Source organism: Epinephelus moara, chromosome 15, assembly GCF_006386435.1.
Source record: "Epinephelus moara isolate mb chromosome 15, YSFRI_EMoa_1.0, whole genome shotgun sequence".
NCBI classification, from domain to species: Eukaryota; Metazoa; Chordata; class Actinopteri; order Perciformes; family Serranidae; genus Epinephelus; species Epinephelus moara.
The window spans coordinates 8,309,301-8,332,657 of NC_065520.1; the positions used below are offsets into that span (position 1 = coordinate 8,309,301).

The 23,357-nt window shown below is 41.0% G+C and overlaps 2 protein-coding genes across 6 annotated transcripts in view; one reads left to right on the forward strand and one right to left on the reverse strand.

Annotated features, from left to right (window-relative positions):
* Window positions 1-1,082: 1,082 nt before the first annotated feature.
* cobll1a (cordon-bleu WH2 repeat protein-like 1a) lies at window positions 1,083-12,211 on the reverse strand. Of its 5 annotated transcripts, XR_007571150.1 has the most exons (11): window positions 11,061-11,244; window positions 9,917-10,080; window positions 8,835-9,036; window positions 8,414-8,687; window positions 7,979-8,020; window positions 7,811-7,893; window positions 7,516-7,710; window positions 7,103-7,202; window positions 3,111-4,670; window positions 1,962-2,067; window positions 1,083-1,811 (listed from the first exon to the last, which is right to left on the reverse strand). XR_007571150.1 is itself a non-coding variant. In XM_050063689.1 (10 exons), the coding sequence occupies exons 2-10, from the start codon at window positions 10,006-10,008 to the stop codon at window positions 2,060-2,062; spliced, it is 2,556 nt and encodes an 851-aa protein (XP_049919646.1). In that variant the 5' UTR covers window positions 10,009-10,080; window positions 12,101-12,211; the 3' UTR covers window positions 1,083-2,059. The 5 variants fall into 5 exon arrangements, 4 of the variants coding, with proteins under 4 accessions (XP_049919646.1, XP_049919647.1, XP_049919648.1 ...); XM_050063689.1 differs by lacking the exon at window positions 11,061-11,244 and adding an exon at window positions 12,101-12,211 and having other exon boundaries at window positions 1,083-2,067; XM_050063690.1 differs by lacking the exon at window positions 11,061-11,244 and adding an exon at window positions 11,256-11,357 and having other exon boundaries at window positions 1,083-2,067.
* An 8,649-nt stretch (window positions 12,212-20,860) lies between these two features.
* scn1lab (sodium channel, voltage-gated, type I like, alpha b) overlaps window positions 20,861-23,357 on the forward strand; it is a 41,847-nt gene continuing 39,350 nt past the window's right edge. The window contains exon 1 of the mRNA XM_050063376.1: window positions 20,861-21,122. The gene's annotated coding sequence lies outside the window, so the exon portion shown is untranslated. The remainder of the gene's footprint in view (window positions 21,123-23,357) is intronic.

The window sequence follows — 23,357 nt, forward strand, 5'->3', positions numbered from 1 at the left end:
TTTTTTTTGGTGGTGTGGGTGCGGTAAGGTGATTATAAAAAGATTCATGTATATACAATATATTGTCAATCGTCTTCACTCAAAAGTAACACACGACACGAGCTTGAAAAAAAAAAAAAAAAGTCTGGTTGTGGCCAATTGATCCATGTTTGTTCAGGTGTGTAAGTTTAAACAAGAGTGATCCACTGAGTGATTCTGCATGCACGCCACGGCCTCCTCATCAATTTGTTAGAACCAGGAAGTGCTCATGTGACTGAGGTGTCCTCCAGGGTTTAGAATAGCCCGTTTGTTAATGTCTCTCTCCCGAGACAATAATCAACAAAACCTCTTTGTGCAGACGTTTTTGTTCAAAGGTTCATCTGTGCTGATAGCATCTTATGTCACGTGCTGGATCATGAATGTACATGACAGCGTAGCATTTCATGTTATACCGCATTATAAATCCAGCTTTCTTTTGTCTGCATAATCATGAACATCACTGCTCGGGTTGAAATCCAACCTTTCACTGCTAAAAAAGGATAATGCCAGAGTTGTCACTTACATTTGATATCATTGCTTTGGGCAGAAAAAGAGCTCCTCTCCGGCATGTGTGTGTCTCTCTTTCCACAGACTTTCTTTCTTTTTTTTTTAAACGTTAGACATGGCTCTCTCCCTTAGGGGCGGTAATGGCATTCTCCATGACAACGGCAGTGTGACACGGCTGTGCCCTTGAGGGCCGGGCGCCCCCTCTGGGGGGAGCGCCGCGGAAACACGACAGGGTCAACGGTCACCTCCCATCATCCACCAGCAACCCGTCCTCCTGTTTCTCTGCCTCTCTCTCTCCCTCTCTCCTCAGGTGGAGCAAGGAATGTTAGAGAGAGAAAGAAAGTCTTGAAGCAAGCCCACTCAGTCCAGGCCTGGCAAACGTGGAGCTTTAGCCACAGGCGGTTCTGGCTAGGTCTCTACCTCGCATAGCTCCTTGCTGTTCCTCCAAGGCCAGGGCTGGATCAATACGTATAGTAGTGCGGATTCTTTTGGCACCCAAGTATAGCTATGCAGTATTGCCCTGAGGTATGGGTCCGTTAAAGACATAACAGTGTGTGCATGTGAGCAAAGTGGACTGAGTTTATTCAGGAAGGTGTTGAGATGCTTGGCATAAAACTGATGTTTCCAACAAGGATGTTTTTTTGTTGTTATTGCTGGAAATGCAGGAAATTCTCATGTCCCCATTAAATACTGTATGTAGTTTTTATTCTGGGAAAGTCTTTGAAATGGATGTGGACAGAGATAACCTTCGGAAAAATCCTAAGACATTTAAAGATGATTTAATATTAGAATAATGTGTCATTCATGCTCCTGAGTAATTAGAAAACAATATTTATGGTTATTTCTTTAAGAATAATACAAAATGTGTCACTTGTGTTACATCCAGCAGAACTCCAATGATGAAAAAGACCTCACAAATGGATGCTGTCAGGATTTTCATTTCAGAAACAATGCTCTTCTGCCACCTGCTGACTAAAAAGCAAACCAGTCTGAGTTCATGATTTTACTGCATTCTTCATGTCTGGAAGCAGACAAACGTACACCCCGAGGGAGACAACACATCCCGGCAAACACATTCAATAAGCCTATTATTGTGAGTACATCACATCTTTTGTTTTACACAAACAAAAATTAAAAAGCTCTCACGTCAGCGTTGTGTCCGCTTTGGCACGTCTTCAATGACAATTCAAAAGGGAAGTAAAGAAAAAAAACAGGACACTGTCAGTTCAACAGCTCGCGTCCTGTGCGTTTGGCTTTCCTTAGAACAGAAAATGTTCATGTTCAACCTGTGAACATAAAGTCCAACATAAAATGAGACAACAAGGTGTCTTGCACAAAAATGAAAGAGAGAAAAATAAAAACAATCGTAGAAAGAAACCAAGTCGGTTGCTTGTCGTCATAGAACAGTTTGTCTGCGTAGAAATGATTCAGCTGACCTTTTGTTTAAGTTATCTGGAGGTCACATGCCGGCGTCCTCGCTCTGATTCCTCACCCTAAACACGGACTTCTGTTCAAAGATGTGTGAGGTAACCAGTCAGGCACCTGCAGCAGAGAGAAATATTTACATCACATCTAGTCATATACTTGTCATCATGCTTTCAGTGTCTCCATTATATTTTCTATTCCAAGAGAGCTTAAAAAATATACGTCTATTTCTTCTTTCTCAATGTTAGAGAATCTACTGTGTGACATTTATAATTCTGTGTGTACAGTGAAGTTTCACTATGAAGGTAAACAAGCAACTGTTATTCTTCAAATTTTTAAGGCTTTATAACACTTCAGATGCATTTTTATTTATTTATTTTATTTGTTTTCTATTAGTTTTTATTTTCATTTCATTTTTAAATTTTGTTTTCCATTCAGGTTAGATGAAGTTAGTTGCCAGAGTGGGGTTGCTCCTTTCAGTTTAATTCTTGTTGTTTCAAAATATTTCATTTTATTTGTCAGTAGCATTTTATTATAATGTGGAGGGTATTTGTCAGGAGCAAGATTTAAGAATTTCAGAAAAGGTATTACAATACAAACACAACTAAGGACTAATTTCCCTGACATTTTAAAGTAAAGTAAAAAACACTCAGTCAAAATTGAGCCTTATTTAATCTACAAGGTTAAACACTGTCACACAAAGTAAAAAGCATGTTATAAGAGCCATTCAAAATTTGTAATCACATCTTTTAATAACTATATCTGATTTTAGCTTCAGTAAACATATGCATCAGCTGACAAAGACTAAAACTAAAGACACTTCCTGTATATTTTAATTTCATTTTAGTTAGTTCTGTAAGTGCACATTATCATTTGTTAGTTTTCTTTTTTTAAATCTAGTTTTCGTCAGCTATACTGATCTTGTTTCTGAGACCAGATATTTCACCTTAACGCTGAATACTACAAGAAAGCAAAGGACCTCTAATGTCAATATTTCTGCTTATTATAATGTTTTGTCATTTATTTTGTCAGAATTTGTTCTGTTTGTAAGATTTCCATTGAAATGTACCACATATAAATTATGGTGCAGGACATCTAGAGGGTTTTAATAAGGTTCCACATATTAATATCTCAGTGATTACTGTGTGTGTGGTACGCACCGTACTGGTACGTGGACCTGGGTGGTGAGGGAAGTGTGCTGTGTGGACCGCCGGGGGCCTGAGGGCCTAAACTTTTTCCACGGCTCTGGGACCTCTGCACGGCCAACGCTACTGCCTGTGCGAATCTGGACGGGGCCGCACTCATCTTATCCAGAGGTTTTGGTGCAGCTGCAGACTGGTCTGTGGCCGTGGCTGTAGTGGGCTCGTTTTCATGGTCCTCACTGAATGCATTGGTTTGTCCGTTGGAGGTCGGACTTGGGGGCACAGAAGATGGCAGAGAGGAAGCTGTGGTTTGTTCTCTCTCCGCCTCCATGACCTCTGTGTCAAAGAAGACAGGTGGAGGAGGGGGAGGGAAACATTCCTCATCTTCATCCCCTTCTTGGACCACTTCCTCCTCAACTTCCTTCTCATCGTTTTCCTCTTCTTGGACCACTTCCTCCTCAGCTTCTTCCTTAACGTCATCTTCTTCTTGGACCACTTCCTCCTCAGCTTCTTCCTTAACGTCATCTTCTTTTTGGACCACTTCCTCCTCAGCTTCTTCCTTAACATCATCTTCTTTTTGGACCACTTCCTCCTCAGCTTCCTTCTCATCATCATCATCTTCTTGAACCACTACCTCCTCTGCGTCCTTCACATCGTCATCCTCTTCTTGTACTACTACCTCCTCAACTTCCTCCTCATCAGTGTATGAACCACAGTGGTCGACATCTGCCCTTCCAGACTGTCCATTGAGGCTTTGAAACTCAGTCTGATCCTCTGAGTTGATCTGAACATCACTTGTAAGTTCTCCATCAATGCAGTCTGGCTGTGCTGCTGCTGTCACCTCTGTGGTATCTTCAGGTTCATCCTCCTCCATCTGCTTTTCATCAGCCTCAGACAGAGGTGAACCTGGACTATCCTGATGGTGAAGTGGAGGTGAAAGATAAGCTGGCCTGTCAGAAGTCTGATTGGAAGGTTCTGGACTCTGCGGCGGTGTTTCAGCCTCCAATCTGTCAGGAGGGCACAGATCCTCCTCAGTCTCAACCTTGGGAGAAGCTTCACTCTCAGGGTTATCTTCTACTGCTATCTTGTCTGAGGTGACTTCTGGATCATGAGACTTCGGTTTCTTTGCAGGAACCACTTTGAATGTGGTCATTCCCTTCCTGTGTACAGGATCCTCCCAGTCATTCTCAGTGGGGAGGTTGGACGTTATAACAGGTTCAAGCTCTGCACAGAAAACCCCATTATCTGAACACCTCTGCGTTGCGGACATATAGGAGGAGCCAGTGTGTAGTTTGGAGAAGGTGGCAGAGTTACTCAAACGCTTGACTAGTGTTCCTTTGGAAACAGAGGACGTCAGGATTTTGGCAAGAGCACAGCGGGCCTCGGATAAGTCTTTCCCACGAAACGAAGGCAGATATGGCTCAGCAGCTTCATGGAGGTGAGCGAATGATGGACGGGAGGAGGATGAGCGTGGATGTGATGGATGTGGTGATGAAGATGAGGATAGTGGGAGGTTTACATAGTCTGACTCTTCGCTTTCTCTCAGCTCCTCCACAGTGTTCAGGGAGTTTACAGTCCCTGGAGAAACAGGAGAGGCTGAATTATTCAAATTAAGGGTTTTCACAAGCCCTTTTTAGCACCAAGTTTCATTCCATGGTCTGATAATGGCCTTCTCAACCTGACAATGGGCGTGAAAGGCCCCTCCTAAACCATATCTGTGATGCTTATCACCACTGATAACGGCCATTCAATGGTCTTATAACAGCCATGTCGGCTGCTTAGTTGAAAGTTCCTAGAGACCTAAACAAATTTTAAAAATGAAACCAAGTAATAAAGTTAAATTAATTGTTCCCATTTTTATTGGAGTAAGATAAATACTAATTAATAATGAATAAACCCTGCATATAAAACTGTAAAATGTCACATTATTCATCATGATTGAAGAATCATAATGAACCACAAACATACACAATATGTAGATCTACATAAAAGAGACAGAAATGAGCATGTAACATTAAAAATGATTTTAGAAAAGACAACATTTATCATTTTACAAATTGGTCTGGAAAAACAGTCGTTGTTCACAGGTGTACCGCAAGAGTTGATTAATTTACCAAATACTACTGTGATCTGGCTTCTGTTATGAAGTAAAGGCACAGCAATTAGTTTACAAAGTCTAAACAACTGAAACGAGAACACACGGAAAAGAGAAAAAAGAAAGATACAGAATTTTCACAAAAAATAACAGAATAAGCAGACAAAAACAAAAACAGGACAAATAATAAATAGCAATCAAGTGCAGCAGGCAACAGTGACACACATCCGTAAAAGCCACTAAGATGGGAAAGAGGAAGAAGAGGCCAGCGCAGGAGGAGGACGCAGAGGAGGAATAGGGATGGTGGAAGGAGGAGAGGAAAAGGAGACGGCAGCAGCAGCAGCAGCCCTCAATCACCCCCCTCAGGTAACACAGAGTCTGTAAGCAGGGAGGAGAGAAAGCTCGGCTTTAGGGCAGCGGTCTTCAGTCTAAAGATGTCCAACAAACACAATTCCAAGACGTGTACAGCTAAGTCTATTAATGACACAAAATTCTGTTTAGTCAGTGTGCAGCCCTGTCTCCTAGATATAACCTTTAACATTTAATCAAAATCATGACCTTTCCTTCCCCTAACCGAAGTTCTTTCGTTGCCTAAACTAAGACAGTAGTCAGGACATGAACCTGAAGTTCTGGTGTAAAGATCCTGCGCTTTGTACGTCCACCGTCCTCCCCAACCTACTCCTGCCAAAGCCTACGAGGCACATAAATGTAGTGTTTCATTACCTAAAACAATCTGAAGACAGCATTTAAGAAAGCAGTTTAATAATACACAAACATAATTTCTAGGAAACAGGGTTGGCCTGAAGCTCCCAGTGATAAAAAACTTCTTCCGTCTAACATGAAAATGCCATTTTGAACTCTCAGAGACCATGTTTGTGAACGTGTAGGAGGACAGCTCAAGAATGTGATCAACAACTCTTGGCTGGGAGTTGTTTTCTCAGCCTAGGATTGACACCAACTCAGCAGAGTGCTGCATGATCGTGGCAAAGAAAACAAGGGAGTGAAGCAAAGACACTGCTGAGGGCAATTTAGCCAGATAATTACAACACTTTATGTTTTAAACTTCTTTTCTTTTATGTTCCTTTTTTAAACCAATGCCACCTGAGTGCATAATGCAGTGTTTCTCACTTAATTACAGATCCCTAATAACCTACGTCTCCTAACAGCATGGTCATTGTCCATTCAAGTCAGTGACAGCAGATCAGTGGAAAGGAGCTGTGCACAGAGAGAACCAAGGTGGGGAAAGCATATCAGACAGACTAATACAGGGGAATGAAAGCTTGGACAATAGAGGGATTTATCTTGGAACAAACTAAAGCCAGTGCGTTCTATAGACATGGCTCTCCGGGTCACTTTAATTGCCCTGAACAGGGTTAAATTGTTCTGACTGATAAAAGCTGCGTTTTGCGCTGGATTTAACTGCAGAATCTTCTTGTCTGACCGTATTCGGTTTGACATTTTAATCTTGATTTAACTTCAATCTCTCTTGACCTCGCGTGGCGCTGGCTGAAGCCGTGAGGATTTGGCAGATACAAGAACTCACCCCTCTCTAAACCCATTTTGATTTCCCCCTGACATACTGTAAAAGGTCAATTGGGATTATCGTACAAGCATATTTCATAACTTCCGCGATTTCAATGATACTGCCTCCACAGTCACCACCAGATGGCAAAACAAACAGAAAGCTTACCAGTGGGATCAGGCTGCATTTGGACTGTCAATATTAACTCAGAATCGACTTTTATGTAATGGCACTGACCCTAATTTATACCTTTAAAATGCCAGAATTAACACCCATTTTATTGGGTTGGCAGGCTCAGATCTTAATCATTAGAATTAAAATGTGTCCAGCACAGGATCCAGTAAATGTCAATCACTAAAGCCAAAGGTCATCAATCATCAATGAAGGTTTTACCTTTAACCTGGGTGTCTGCCTGCAGCTCCTGGTGGCCGTTTGCACAGGGAGGGGGTGGGGCCCTCCTCTTGGTTCTCTTTAAGGTGGATTCTGCAGACCTCTACAGAGAGACAGTTGAATGGCATCGGTGCTTCTTCATTTATATCACAAACTTGGCCCATGCACGAATTTTCCACCATGTTTATTTAAATCTATTAAAAGGGGGGGCTGTAATGCTCATTTACGGGTCCATACACATATTTTGGGTTTCTACTAGAGCATGTTTATATGATTTAATGTTAAATTTTTCTCATACTGTCTGTGTTGGAACAACTGTAATCACCCTCTGTCCAAAACTCTAAAACAAAACTCTTTGTTTTAGTTAGAATGAGACGAACAAAAGAAGAAGACTTTCCTCCCCACCATCAACCCACCTGTGATCCTCCTATATGACAGGTGCCAAGGTTGTTTGGGACGCTCTGTGACGCACCCATGGGCGGCTGAGGGGCTCGCCTCTTCTTGGGCATGTCTGTTGGCAGGGTGTTAGAAGGGGAAACACCCTGCTCATTATTATTGACTCCCCCTTGTTTGATGAGACCAGGAGAAGCTGGGGCACTCCTTGCCCCCTCCTACAAAGAGGGAAATATTTGGTCACAAGCAGAAAAGGTTAGAAAATCTACATTCAAGTGTAGATTCACATTTCTCCTACAAGCTGATAACACACTGTACCCTTTCAGCGTTGTTCTTTCTTCGTCTGAATAAGCTGAGAAACCCTGTGTTCTCCTTCTGTTTCTTCTCCTTCTTTGGCAGGTCTGTGTAATAATAGAAGATCTTGATCAGTAACGGGTGGGTAGCAGAGCGGGCGGATAACACTGAGACTGTGCATGAATGTGTTACCTTGTAGCGGAGGTGGTGAGATGACCTCTGTTGGCGTGACAGCTGTTTCAGACAGAAAACAATGCCATTATCAGGTCAGATTGTACAGTATGAGCAGATATATTTAGAAGCAGGTATACAGTAGGAGTGAAATGTCTTCTAAACATTCTTTTAGATAAGCTTTATTGACTGCAGGGTTTTGTCAGAGCACCAAAAGTATAAAACAAAACTAAAAGACAAACTTTGTGGTGCCAATTTAGGTACACAAAGGCTCAGTTCCAATACACCCCCCATGCCCTGCCAACTGAGCCTGTAACACTCTGTTTAGTGTGTCCATGTGTAGTGGTATGGTGTTCTGATTAATCCTCAAGACTGGGGATGGATTTCATCTGTATTTGAAATACTCAGAGGGGCACATAATGTATTGTTTTCATATTAATGTATCCTCTAACATACCTGCTTCAGGTGTTTTGGGTTGGTGCTGGTGGTCAGTAGGCTCCTTACCAGCTGTGTCTTTGGCAAACACTTCCCTCAGGCCGTGGTCATTTAAGGTCTTGGTCAGGTCCAGCGTCTCTTTGGACTGAGAGTCTCTCAGTAAGACGGTCGTTTCCACTTGAAACTCACACTTGTCACACACCACTGGCAGCAGCACCTCAAGGGGCACTCTGGGGTTCACTCGCACCACAGCCTTATGGGACTTATTGTAGTTGATCAACAGACGTACAGATGCCTGCAAAGAGAAAGTACAGTTTCTACTTATCTTATGCAGCTAAGGAAGATAAAGACAGATAAATACTGAATTTCCATTAGTTAGGACTTAAATTATGTTTGTGTCCGTTCACTATGAAGCTGATAGACACAACTTTTTTTATGCTACCTCAGGCATGTACGGCTTCCTGATCTTTTCCTCCACCCCTCTGGGCTTCAGCACAATCTTCTCCGCTTCCAGTGAGCCAATAGGAGAGTTTGGTTTGAAGTTGATGTTGTTCTTGTTGGGCGACAGAACCTCAACAGTGTAGTCCGATGGATTCAGGTGGTAACTTGCACAGAGGGTCACCAGTAAGTCCATCACTGGTTTACTGTGAAGAGGAGAAAATTCAAAGGAAATAAATGACCATAAATAACCTGTGAGTGTTATGTGTGATTATGTGATTGTTGTGTTATGATTACAGCATGATTAAAGTATGCAGGTGCAAGTTTATCATACAACTAGAACTTTACACAGAGGAAACATACCAATCATTGGCAGTAAAACTATTTAAATAGCTTTTTATCAGCAAACTTGACTCAATTTCCACTTGTGGCCAAGACCAGGACAAGGTTAAAGGGGCACTTGTCAGGGATTTCAGCTCGTTCTCATTCCAAGGGGATCAAATATAGACACTTTCTCACACTGCTTAGTGCGTGATATGATTTCCAAAGACACTCTTTAACATCATTATGAGATGCACTGGGCTTTTAACTGACTCCAGTGTAAACCCATCTACAGCAATGCTTGATGCTGAGACCTCCTGACACAGTATAAAGGGTGAGAAAGTCAGCGTAGGGTGGGATGAAGGGGAGGTGGATGGGTCTAACAAAACTGGACTTTCATCCAGGAGAACATAGTTCATACAGTGATTGAAAACAACATTAACCGCTTGTTACAATATGTTTCAACTGTGCGTCACATGGATATGCTAAAGGGGGCCCTGTATTATGAGGCACCAAGGAGTGTAATAAAATGTCAGTATTAAACGACTTTGGAATGACAATTGGGGATTTGCCAGAGACAGATGAAAAAATTTAAAATCAATGCAGGTGAGGCCAAGACATCCTGTTTTAACCCCTCATATGGGTCAAGCTCCAAGAACACTGACTCCTACATTTCCCATAATGCAGTCTACACTAGCACAACCAAGACAGGTCCAAGGCATCAAACAATGGCATTTTTTTTAAAAAGCTTGTAATATGGCCTACCTTCCATGCACTGTGGCACTCTTCTCCATCCCCCCTGGCAGGACCACAGACAGAGAGTGGTCCCTCTCCAATGGATTCACTTGCTCATCCATCTCAATGGACCTCAAGGGCTGTCAAAACCCTCTCTCTAGATCTGAAGCTGATCCCAGTGTCAGGTAAACCTCCTGAAAGGAAAGAAATCCTTTTTAGTGGAAAAACATACCTCATGTCTAAGAGAGTTGAGGCTTCGTCTCTAGAAACACCACACGGTCAGTGACAGGGTTGCCTAGCGCTAGTGTGAAATATCTTACAGCTGCTCTAAAACATTTCAACAATGAGATTTGAAGGCTCGACTCTAACTCCCATAGATACACCGAAAAATCTAATGTTCACCGTCGAGCTGCGACTCATGACTAATTTCATTTTCTGTTAATCTGCTGTTAGTTTTCTTGATTAATCATTTGATCTTTAAAATGTCAGAAAATAAACGCATTAGTGTCTTGAAGACTTTCTCCTGGGACCAAGTGGCCAACCAATAGTCAACAATTTATCATCACAGAAGACCAGGAAAACCTGCAGTCACATTTTAAACAAGGGCGTAGGTTTTGATTCATCATCTAGGGGTGTCTTATATGAAAGGGTGGGCTTGGTGGTCCTCAGACAGAAAATTTAGAGCATTAAACACTTAATTACCTGCATTCTGGAGAATTTTTAAAAGCCTGCCTTTTCTGCATCAATTTATAGTGTAAATGTCTTTTATTATTTTCAAAATAAAAGTCCTCAGCTACTTTTATGTTTTTTTTATAAGGGGATCCAAATGCATATGCTCCTTGAGCTCCCCCAAATCTACACCTCTGCTTTTAAGATAAAACAGTTATCATCATTGTTACTGATTTTCTTTGTCCATTTATTGATTGAGAAATAGATTATTTCAACTCTAAGTCACAGTACAGTTAATCAGACTAATCTAATCGACACTGATGCTCTGCCAAACACAGATTCATCTTTATTAAAAGCTATTAACCTGAATATTTGTTTTGGTAACGTCACAAATGAACCCTTAAAATTGTAGGCTAACGTTACCTTTGAAACTCACGTTGCAAGCCTATGAAAAGGCAAGCAAATTAAATATTAACGTTATGTCAAATGTAAACGGTTACGTTACCTGAAAAGCCTCTTCCTCAAACCTAAAACATGACAGTCCAATTTCATCGACTGAAGTATTTCCACTTGAAACTGTTGCTAACTTAGCTAACTTTTCCCGAATACTACGGAGCAACTTCCAACGGTAGCCGACGGTGTTCATTTAAATAAGGAGACTCCTCGCCTCTCCGAGAATTAAACCTCTCTCTGACCTCACCTTTGACCTTTTGTAGTTCTTTTATCATGTCACTGGAACAGTCTATTTAAACAGTTTGATTAAAGTCAACGCCCTCGGTGTATTTTAGGCAATGGCAGTGCACCGGAGCGTGCCAGCAAAACAGCTGTGTGTAACTGTTCATCAACACGCGCGTGCTACTGTTCCTTCAGCGCGCGGGCACTGAGGCGCGCGCATGTGAAGAGGTCGCTGAGGACAGCGCGAGCACATCTACACATTAAATAACGTAGTTTCTTAGTTATTTGAATGTATTCAAACATAGTTTATGTTTATTTACATGCGGTTTAATGTAGAAATTAAATATGTAACATGTCAGTTTATATTAAAAATTTGAATCATTCATTATTTATTTAGCTGTTTACATGATTATGTATTCATGCTAAAACATAGCCTATTTTATTTATAATTATGTGATAGTTGCTATGCTTATTCATACTAATTCTGCTAAATACAAGTATTAGAGTAAGCTTAATTAATACATTTCTTCCCAAAGTACAGTATATCAGCACTAGAAGCACTGGTTCAGTGGTAGAAAAAGCCAAATAATCTTCAGTGCTATTTTTCTGAGAAACTATATAGTTAACATCTATGTGAATAATACTACATGACATCATAAAAGGCCATGTTTGTCCACAATGAGTCTTCACAAGCTCCATGCAGTCCCTGTCTGTCTTCAGCCATGTTGTTCAAGCAGTAAGATCCAAATAAGCTTAAACTGTTTCCCCAGGAAGAGGGATTAGTGCTTCTAAATGGCTGCGCCTCTCCATGCAAACACACTCAGAAACTCTCAACTGACTATATAAGCATCCATAGCCTTTTGCACTTACCTGTGTCCGCAGATTCTTCCCATTCTCTGTCAACTCTTGTGTGTTGTTAAGTGGCAGGAGGAGAGCGGCTGAGGAAGAGAGAGGTGCTTTCCCCTGTAATCCCTGTTTAGCAAAGCTACCACACCTACAGGCCCTGCCCAGTCATGTGACATCACTTTGCATGTTTGTTTGAGTGTATGCTGTGGTGGTGGCTGTCGTGAGAGGGGATATCTGCGTGAGCATGCGCCTGGTAACCTGGTGAGCCAGTCTACAATGTGAAAGATCCTCCCTAACTGCATCATTCGTAAAAGAGTATACCATTCAATTTGTGAAAAGGACTCTAATCCACATAAGCTACTGATCCTCTCTACACAGTCGGACCTGGTATAACCATTGTTGATCAGCCATATACTATAGTCCACCATTCTGGACAGCATACAGACACAATTTCAACCACAGAACTTAATAAGCAATCATGTAAAAAGAAATGTAAAAAGGAGGTCCACAATAACCACAGCCACTATATTGGGCTTTCATTTTTGCACGATAGTGTCTTTGCTCCACTGGAAAATCACACTCTCCTGCTCCCGCTCGGCTCTCTCTGTCACTTTTCCTCTCTCCACCTCTATGTTTAACCCATCTGAATGTTCATGTCAGTCCTCGCAGAGCTGTTAGGGTCTTCTGGGAAACTTAGTGAATCACTAATTGACAAGAAGTAGTTCAGGCAATTTGATGGAGGGGAGTAGACCAAATATAACCACTGGGATGCATTACACCAGTGGTTCCCAACCTGGGGGTCTGAACCCCCACAAGAGATCTTGATATAAATTTAAGGGATCACACAGCGATTACTTAAAAAAGGAGACCCAGTGGATAATTTGACCTCTTCAGGCCCCAAAATATATTCATATAAAACATGACAGAAGCATGTATTATGTATTATGTTATGTATCAAATTTTAAGCGTCTTTGAGCACTTGTAAAAGCGCGTTATAAATAAATTTATTATTATTATGTATTGGTGACAACTACAAATGACAACTTGTAAACACATACAACCTGTGACAAGGGGTAACAAGTTAACAGCTTTATGATCCTATCATCATGATGATGTTTTAGGGGATCATAAAATGTTGGGAACCTTTGCATTACAGATCAAAAATTGGGTAAGCTATATCTAACATTGTACAAAAATATAAGGGTGGAGCTTTCCATTTGTGACATTACATCAGAAATAACAACGTAAGTTTCAGCCTGCTTATATGACATTTAGCGCATTAGTATATCAGCAAAGATGTAGCGGGGTATAGTGATTTTGCCAAGTGTCGGGACAACAACTGTCTCAGCCAATCAACGTTTGTGATGTCATCAAAGAGCGCCCTGCTGCCAGGGCCCTGCAAGATATAAATGGCTGTGCTAAGAGACGCAAATTACAAGAAGAGACACAACCTGAAAATTTTACTTTAGTTCACACTAGTCTGCTACTACAAACATTAAAATACTTGCTTTTTAGATTAATTGTTAGTATTTCGCCACCATGGAAAAATAAGCTAACATTAGCTTGCAAAGGTGAGCTAACAGTTAGCCAGCTAGGGCGCTAGCTGCCTAGCATTAATCCTTGATCATAACAGAATACTCTAACTTTAACTTTCATTCCTGCTCCTTTGAGAAAGGCCACTATGTAAGGGATAATGTATAATGAGCCGGTGAATACTGGGAAAATAACTCCCGACAGGGGAATAGAACCCCGACGCGCAGCTAAAGTTCTGTTCCCCTGAAGGGAGTTGTTTTCCCAGTATTCACCGGCTCATTATACATTATCCTGCTTATTACACGGCTAATTATCAGTTAAATAAATAATTTGAGACAGAGTATTGATTAATTATACGTTTTTTATTCATTTATAAATTAAATCGGGAGGAGAAAAAAAAATGCTGGCAACAGCTTAATCTCCTTGTCAGGGCAGTGTCCCTAGCAACGCTGGGCTACATAGCAACGGTCACTACACAGTAATATCAGACCTCTGAATGCCGCGACTGACCAATCAGAATACAGCATTTAATAGAGCCGTGTAATTAAAGAAAATATGTTCTTTGTTTGGATTGTTAAAAGGACAGTGAGTCATAGATGTTTGTTTCTGTGAGTGGGCTAGCTGTTGCGGGCTAGCATTAGCATGCTATGTTGTCGCAGTGTATGGAGTGAATACGTTAGCTGCTAGCCGCCAGCTGCAGCCACCTCCATGTTGAAAACTGTGTGCAGACAACTCCTGCACTCTGAATTTTACATATCGTCCCTTTAATATTTGTGTATAATATCAGAGTACATTTTATACATTGAATATTTTATATATATTTGCTGTTAAAGATGTACTTTGCCAGTGTAAACAGGTTAGCATGATAACATTAGCATTTACAGCCTCACAGAGCCACTACAGCTCTTAGCCTTGCCAGATTTGCCTGTTCAATTAAATAACTTCAGATTTATTGGCAGTGCAGACTGCTTAACCCCTGCGTCTGTATATTTATGACACGTGTGTTTCCTAAAGGTTGACATTCAGATGAATTAGCCTATGTAATACTCTGTAGCACAGGCTTTGTAATTTATATCTAAAATACACAGTTATAGATTTAATCAATATGTCACAAATCAAGTCTCTGTTATCCCATTATTTACATGTTGAGTCATTCTTGTTTATTGTTTACAGTAATTAGTTGTGCTGTATGTAGGGTAGAGTAATTATAGGACAGTTATTTACCTACAGCTTTGATTCAGAGAGGGATTTCCTGGATTTTGTAATGAGTGATTAGTCAGGCCTTCTTACAGAGACCATTCATAACACACTAATGAATTACAGAAACTCAAATGGATGTCAGCCCTGGGGTAGACTGAAGTAGCATCATACAAAGCTCTTGATTTATCTACATACACTAAGTGATCGGTTGCAGGCAGTTAAGTGGGAGTTTTAATCAAATTAAGCACAAGGAACACATGTTCACACCTACTGTAATCTTGTAATCTCATTGTGAGGTCTGTCGGTGGAGACTCAATGGGATTCTACCGTAGATGTCTGCAGTAAACAGATCGCAGTGCAACTGTCTGGGTTAATGAACTTCTTTTGATGACTAACAGATGAACAGAAAGCCTGTTAGTCACACCATCTAGTCTGTCGCTCTGTATCATCACTAACCATGTTGTGAAATGGAAGACGGCTCGGAAAAATGTATTGACTTCAAGACAGAGATAGATTAAACTCAGGCCTATAGTATGATTTCCACCCTGGACCTGTCATGGCGTGACACTGGCGAGCTTTATTTTTCCTGTCAGAGGAAATCAAAATGGAAACAATATGAATTCATTTCCCCGTGTTATCTTCTGTTAACATTCATATAGGCTGATGTAAACTCTTTTCTTGAACAGAGTCAGTAAACTCAGGAAGTTTGTTCCCAGCAGTGTACAGAATGTGTACTGCTCCATCCTTGACCTGTCTGTCCGTCTGAACATGACGGACACAACTTTCTCTTTTTGCTGTTTTCCAGTTTTACTGTAACATAGACATCAAAGGTGGCACAGCCAGAGGCAGAGGGCTAGATTAGAGTTTCAATTGCTAAATGGAAACATTAGTCTAAAATGCTACAACCTATTTTTGACATGCCGCTGTTTGAACAAGGCTTCAACATTCATCACTCTGCTACTAATGAAACATGCAGCGAAGTCACAGAGAGCTGCCAAGAAGGAAAACCCAGCTTTGGAAACACTGTTCACACTGGTGGAATATAACAAGGGAAACACTGAATATGTGGCAGCTTTCCATGTGTTCCTCGGCATTATGCGTTTGTATTTTTGACTGTAAACCATAAATACTTGTTTCAAAATTTCAAGTAATGTCCTAGAATCTCATTATCGTCAAGTTGAGAGTGTTGTGTACACACATGCAGCCAATTTTGTATGATTTTGGGTTGAGCCAGTGTTTGATGGCTTCATCTGTGATTACAAGGACCAATTTTAAAGGGTTATGCTTTCCATTCTGGCACTCTGACAGCCATGGCATGGCCCTAAGAGGCGAAACTCAAGGCAAAAAAAAATCACCACCACCACCACCACCACCACCACCACCAAAAGTCCACTTAATAAATATATTTCTCTCAAAATTTGGTGTCAAATTTGTTAAAACCCTTGCAAGTGAGCAACCGACTTTAGTGGGCAACTGCTCGTCGTCGATGGCGTCTGGCACTTTGGAGATGTGTTCTCTTCACAGATGCATCCTGGTTTACACTGTCCAGGACAGGTGGCGCTTATGGCGTTGTGTGGGCGAGTGGTTTGCTAATGCTAATGTTGTGAACAGAGTGCCCTATAGTGGAGGTGGGGTTATGGTATAGGCTGGCATAAACTATGGATGACTAACACAGGAGCATTTTATAATGGTAATTTGAATGCACAGAGATCTGTGATGAGATCCTGAGACCAATCGTCATGCCATTTATCAGCTGCCACGACCTCGTGTTGTAGCATTATAGTGCAGGGCCCCATGATGCAAGGATCTGTACAAGCTGAAAACAACCCCATTCTTGCATGGCTAGTGATCCACTGAGCATGTTTGGGATGCTCTCAGCATGTACGACAGTGTGTTCCCCTTCCTGACAACATACAGCAACTTCACACAGCCACTGAAGAGGAGTGGACCAACATTCAACAGGCTACAATCAACAACCTGATCAACTTTATGTGCGGGAGATGTGTTGAACCAAATACTGACTGATTCTTTGGGGGTATCTGTGACCCCAAAAAAGCATTTTCTGTAGCGCTAGTCATGTGAAATCCTAATAAATGTCTTTTGTCAAGAACAAACTGCACATTTTAGAGTGAGACCTTTTAATTGTGACCATCCCAAGGCACACCTGTGCTGTAATCATGCTGTTTAATCAGCACTAACTAAGTGCTCACTAACACAAATTTGTGACCAAAACTTTGAGACAGAAAGTCTCCAATCTTTCACTTAAACCTGTGAAAAAATGGGAGCAAAAACAAAAATACTTCATTTAAAGTTTTGCTCAGTGTGTACATAAAAAACTAACAATAGAGAGTCCCTGTGCATGAATGCATAAATGCTGCAGCAGTGAAACAAATAACTTGAAACAATAAGATGTGTTTAAAGGAATTGTCAGTTATGTTCTCATGGTGAAGTGAAACTACTTGCACCCATGTGAGAGTGACATGCAACACTGAGCGCTTAAGGGTGTGTCCACCTCTGGCGACTTTGAGGGATGTAGTTAAATGAGTTTGAATCACACAACTATGCAATGAATCCATATAAAACATTTAAGTTTTGTTGACCTTTCTGCTTTACACAGACGACAACAGTTTCACAAGAGCTCCATTTTACTTGCAGCTTCCATAAGATACTTGATTCCAGTGTGTGCTTTATGTAATCATGTTTGGGTGTAATTTTGCCAAGTGTCCAGCAGATGGCATAAATGCACAAGAAAAATCCAGAGGACTCATTGAGCACTGACGTCTGCACCCCAATGTGGTGTCCATGCTCCACGTGAGCACGCACATGCCAGTTTCCTAACACCTCAATCTGAACTTTCATTACATCAAAATTATTATAAATTATTGATTGTGTTGCCAATACAACAACTTTTAGAGATTAAAAAGCTTTTACCTTAAGTTTGGTTTCAGTTATTGCACACATTGCCACTGCTGAAAAAGCTTTTAAAAAGTAGGCCTAATATATTTTCTTAAAAATAACAACACCTGTAATGTAGCTTTATGGGGCTATTAAAAAAAATAGGCAACTTTTAATTTGAAACTGAATAACTACAGAGATTTTATGATAAATATGTAGAATTATAACCTTAAGGAAGTGATAATTAGGACAAGCAGCTACCAAAATAAAACAAATCTGAATAGTTAAATACAGTTCAGTATAAAGTAGCCTATTGATTTATTCAGTCTGCCTTCAAAAATAAAAATAATAACACAGTCTATGTAATTTATGGTTGTCCTATGACACTAACAACAGGTTGCTCTCCTCCCCTTTGACTCTGGTGTTTTCTAGAAGTGTACATCCAGGCCATCTTGCGACAGTCACATCTATAAGGACATTCATTCCCAGCCTGCGATGCCTATCCAACCGGAAGCGCGGATTGATTTCTCCATGGCAAGGGCGGCTAAAAAAAATCAAAGGAGCGCTTATTAAATGATAATCCAGTCAACCCCCGGACGGGATTGCACAAAAGGAACGACGCATTTGAGTCCCAAATTGACAGGCTATCCGCTTAAATAAAGGATTATTCTTTTGGATATGGGATCTACCTTCAGGGTCCCCACCTGCTGGGCACCGTAATGGTGGTGAGTATCCACATCTTTGGAGGAGAGTCTCTCAGGCGCACTGATGTGACAGCTCACACTTACTGATAAATAACCGCGCTTTGGTTTTATTTCCCTCTAGAGAAAATACTTGTCATGTATTTTGTGTGAATTGGATCAATACAAACAGCGTGTGGTGATTTTAAAACCGTTTATATGACATTATTCCGCTATTTGCGCGCGTGACGCTCCGTGCAGCCACCGTGTATCAGAAAGGTGCTATTTAATAAGCTTTTCCCTTTTAAAATGTCATTTTAATTACGCATAATGTTAGTCTCCATTTAATTGGCTTATTATAAAGCAGTTATGGACCATCTGCGCGTAAAGGACACACTCCCCTTCATTTCCAAATGGACGAAATGAACGAAAATAACCTCCACGTCGTGACAAACAATATGAGCTTCAAATATAAGCACCCCCCCCCGATGTGCTGGGAGGGAATAAAGGCCCATTTGGTGTAAAAATGTGTCCTAATCATACCATGTGACGCGACAAGAGCCAACATTTGCATATGGTTCATATATAAAACAGGGAGAGAGGTGACAGAAAAGGTCTGTTTCTATTTTTGGGAAGTCAGGATTGAGTACAAGCATTAGACACATCTGGCAAGGACACGCCCAGACTCATTCAGACCCATTGAGTGTTTCATGGTGGGACTTCTTGTACCTTTTACGTCAGCGAGCCCAAATACACTTATAGTTTTACATATATCACATTTGATAAGACCCGGGAATGTGAGCACTTGAGTTACTGCTTCAGTATTCAGTAGTGGAAGGGACTGTTCGTTACTAATGAGGGGAGGAGGTGGTGCAAAAAGGGGGAGGCATGTATATTTTTGATTTAACCCATGTTTAACCAGGGAAGACCTGACCAAGACAGCAGAACGCAAAAAGTTGCAGCCAAACAATTACACAATAAAAAACATAAACATATACAGTAACACATAGAAATAGGAGAACACCTACGCACAATGACAAGATCCAGCCTACTCATTCATCCTTGTAGTTAGAGAGCTTTCAGATCAGGCAGAGAGACCAATTTACGTAGTTTCAAATCTTTATGTAGGTTATTCCAGGTGAGAGGAGTTGAGCACATAAAAGCTTTCTTTCCCAGCTCAGTGTGAGCACTAAGAACAGACAACAAAATTAAGTCTTGACATCTTTTGTATTTATTTTGGCACCATTTTTAAAAAGAAAATATGCATGTTTACTTTCATTTCCGACAGTCGTTGAACACATTATGTGGGACAAACGCTTCAGTCAGAAAGAAAACCATCACCAAATCTGAGCTTAGAATAATGACATTTCATCAAAATCACTGTCATTTAAAAGTTTGCCAAAAATAAACGCTTTGCTTAAACTAACCAGCAGTGAAAACCAAGGCTTTTCCCCCAAGATTTGTTTATGGAGATTTTCCAAATAGAGCCATAGAAAGCACAATAATATTTGTCAATCCAATAAGGAAACAACAAAAACGTAAGTCGTAAGTAAAAAAAAGAACAATACAAAAGGGCTAAAACAAGACAAATACTACAAACCAAATCAGTACTCAGAACAAGACAAAGAACAAAACAACGTAGGAGTAAAATCAAAATATAAAAATATTCATTCATTCATTTCTGTAACCGCTTTTCCGATTGAGGGTCGCAGGGGGCTGGAGCCTATCCCAGCTGACATAGGGCGAGAGGCGGGGTACACCCTGGACAGGTCACCAGGCTATCACAGGGCGGACACATAGAGACAGACAACACCTACGGACATTTTAGAGTCAATTAACCTGCATGTCTTTGGACTGTGGGAGGAAGAAGAGAAAACCCACGCTGACACAGGGAGAACATGCAAACTGGGATCGAACCAGGAACCCTCTTGCTGTGAGGTGACAGTGATAAAAAAAATCACACTAAATACTAAAACATATAGTCATGGTCGTTGGTCGGACACTCGCCTGTCACATCACAATTTAAAAAACAGGAATTAATTCAGGAATATCTGGAAATACCAGCTCTTATATGTACTTGAAAAAGGGATCTGAGGCTTTTTTTCAACTCTAGGATTTCAATTTTAACTTACAAACATCCATGGGGATGTTTTTAAAATGTAATAATTATAATTATGTCACTCAGGGAGGCTCAAGGAAAAATATTTATAGCTTCTGGGAGGGTTGAAAAACCAAGTCACACTTCAGCCTCTCCCCTCCTCTAATAAGTAGAGAACAGTCTCTAAAAGTAGGCCTATATGGAATATGGAGGTGAGGGGGAAACAAGTATAACACAATAGGATTTTTTTTCTGGGAGGCATTTCAGCCTCAGTTGAAGGACGCCATGTGGCCCCCGGACCTCAGTTTGGGCACCACAGGTTCCCAGGGGATGTTGATGGGTGGCTGCCGCCGCTGAAGCGACTGAGCGGCTCAACCTCAGTCGGTGTCTCACCGGTGTGTACGTGCCTTCTCTCGTTGTTTTCCGCTGCTGGGTGTCGTCGTGCTGCTGGTGGCGTATCTGTAGGGGAGGAGGAGGACATGACGGCCAACGCTAATCCGACAGGTTTTTTGGCAAACACAAAAAGAGTCGGTTTTCGGAGCCCCTGAGAAAACGAGGAGACATCATCATCATCATCAACATGGCGACAGCTGCTGCTGCTGCGGCCCCAGCGGCTCGCTTTGAAACCGAGACGATTAAGGTGACACCCGTCGTCTCTGTATTTTTGATTTATCATTAGCCTTAGCAGCTACTGAGCTACATACTTCCATGCTAGCCTCTATCTGGAGCTAATAAGATAGTCAATACAGCAAATATAGCATTTGCTTAGCTCGTTACAGGTGATAGAGGAGATGGAGACGTCCTCAAAGTGCTTTAAGGTCACGATAAACTCGATGTAGAGTCGCAAATGTGTATTAATATTACGCATGTTTGTGTTAATGTAGTGAAACATGTTTCAAATGTCAAATATATCAGTTCATTTTCTGAGGCATTTGTGCTCCTCTCCTATAAGCACCATGGACAGCAGCGCCCTTTTGACTCCATGTCAGCTGCAGTTGTAGTCACTCAGGTGAAATGTGGGTAACTCAGGTGGATTTATCAGAGCACAGAGCAAATGTCTACCTCAAGAACACTCCAGAGATGGTGTGTGTGTGTTGTTGTCTCACACACTCAGGCAGGTTTCCACTTGGTGTTTGCTCTCTGAGGCAGCTGCTCTCTCTTTAGCACCATGGACAGTGAAACATCTGTCTGCTGAAAGAGGGCAGATACACTCAAGGGCACTTTAAAGGGTGCTTTACTGCTGTTGAGGTGTGGATGTGTTGTGATAGGTGCCTAAAAGAACAGGTTTCTAACATGCTCACATGTAGATAAAGACAGCCATGTGCTGCATGGCTCACCATACTGTCCAAAACTGAGTCCTGCAGCTCATTCAGCTGAAGTTAAAGCACAAATCAAGCCTGTATTGTCCCATGTCTTTACAGATTTCACAACAGAGGTGGGATCTAGTCATTGTTTTGCAGGTTAGAAGTAAGTCTCAAGTCTTGCACTCAAGTCCCAAGTCCTAAACAAGTCATAATGCGCTTATTATTAAAAGTAATGCCAATGTGACATTTACAAAAGTCGAAATGCTTTCTAAAATGTGCAGTTACTTAGCTCTCAGGCTAATGTTACTTCAAATGTCAAGCAAAGTTGGAAGTTGTTGGGTCCACGTTTTGCATACTGTGATTCGTTTTTTGTTGACCGCAAAGTAGTTTTTGCACATGAGCAGATTTATTTTTGGTTTCATTTTTCATTGTTCTCTTCTGCAACTTTATTGGATGCTGTTGGAGTGGCTCATTAAGTGTCGACTTGCAAGAAATTAATACTGTTAAGTTAATTCAGGAAATGACGGGAAATTAATTTATTAGTGGCACACTTTTTAAATCACATACGTTAAGATCTTTGGGCTTGGGGGAATGTTTCAAGTAATGTCAAGTCAATCGAAGTCACAAGTCATAGGTGTTAAGATCCAGATTCAGTTTTCTTCATTGTCATTGTACAAACATACAATGAAATTCAGGTGCATTTAAGGACCGGGTAGAGTGCTGAGCTGCCGTCCAAGTCAAGTTGCAGGTCTTTGATTTTGTCAAATAGAGTGTGAAATCATTAAGTCTGTGACTCAAGTCTGACTCATTTCATTTCATGTGAGTCAAGTCAACACCTTTGCCATTTGGTGCAAAGTCCCTCTTTGTGCGTCTTCGGACAGTGTAGCTTATGTTAAAGGTTAGTAACACGGGGAATTTGTACAAAAGAAGAGTAACATGGACGACACATATTTAATTTGTCTAAATCAGACTGCTGAAGCCTTATGGTAGCTTGCTTTTGTACAGAACAGTGGACATTGGAATTACACCAGGAGGTGATGCGTTCATGGTCCGTACTCTTCTTACAGCAAACATAAACTTGCTTTAGAGATTTAGAGTATAATATAGACATTATTTAGAAGGTTGTAAATGTGAAAACAAGACTGAGGTAAATTATTCTCCATTTGCCAAAGGCTTTTGATCCCTTAGTCATCATGCCAATGTGCAAAAACCCTTAAAATAATCTAAGAATTTGTTTTAAGTGCTGTGTCCATGTGCAGCCCAGTCGCCAGAGCACAATGTTGGCATTTTTATTTCTTCAAACCACAGATACCTTACATTTATACATTGCATATATATATATCATATCAAGGTTTCTAAAGTGATGTAGTTTATGAGCTGACTTTGTTACAGGGAGGTAGAGGGGATGGTGGATGGCATGACAGCTAGACTAGACACCTGCCAAGCTGCAGACAACTACTGAAGTACAACAAACAATGAAACCAGTTGCTTGTTAGTGAGTCATTACTTTCTTTGCAGTTGCTTTTTAGCCACCAAAGGTGGGTGATTTTTAGCGACCTGTCACTGTGTTT

Bases quoted from the DNA above. Each gene is read 5' to 3' on its own strand.
- cobll1a (XM_050063689.1), bottom strand. From the start codon at position 10,008: ATGGATGAGCAAGTGAATCCATTGGAGAGGGACCACTCTCTGTCTGTG. The intron at 9,037-9,916 runs GTAGGCCATATT...TCCTCTTCACAG, and splicing joins AGTGCCACAGTGCATGGAAG to TAAACCAGTGATGGACTTAC. The intron at 8,688-8,834 runs GTAGCATAAAAA...TTCTCTTTGCAG, and splicing joins GGAAGCCGTACATGCCTGAG to GCATCTGTACGTCTGTTGAT.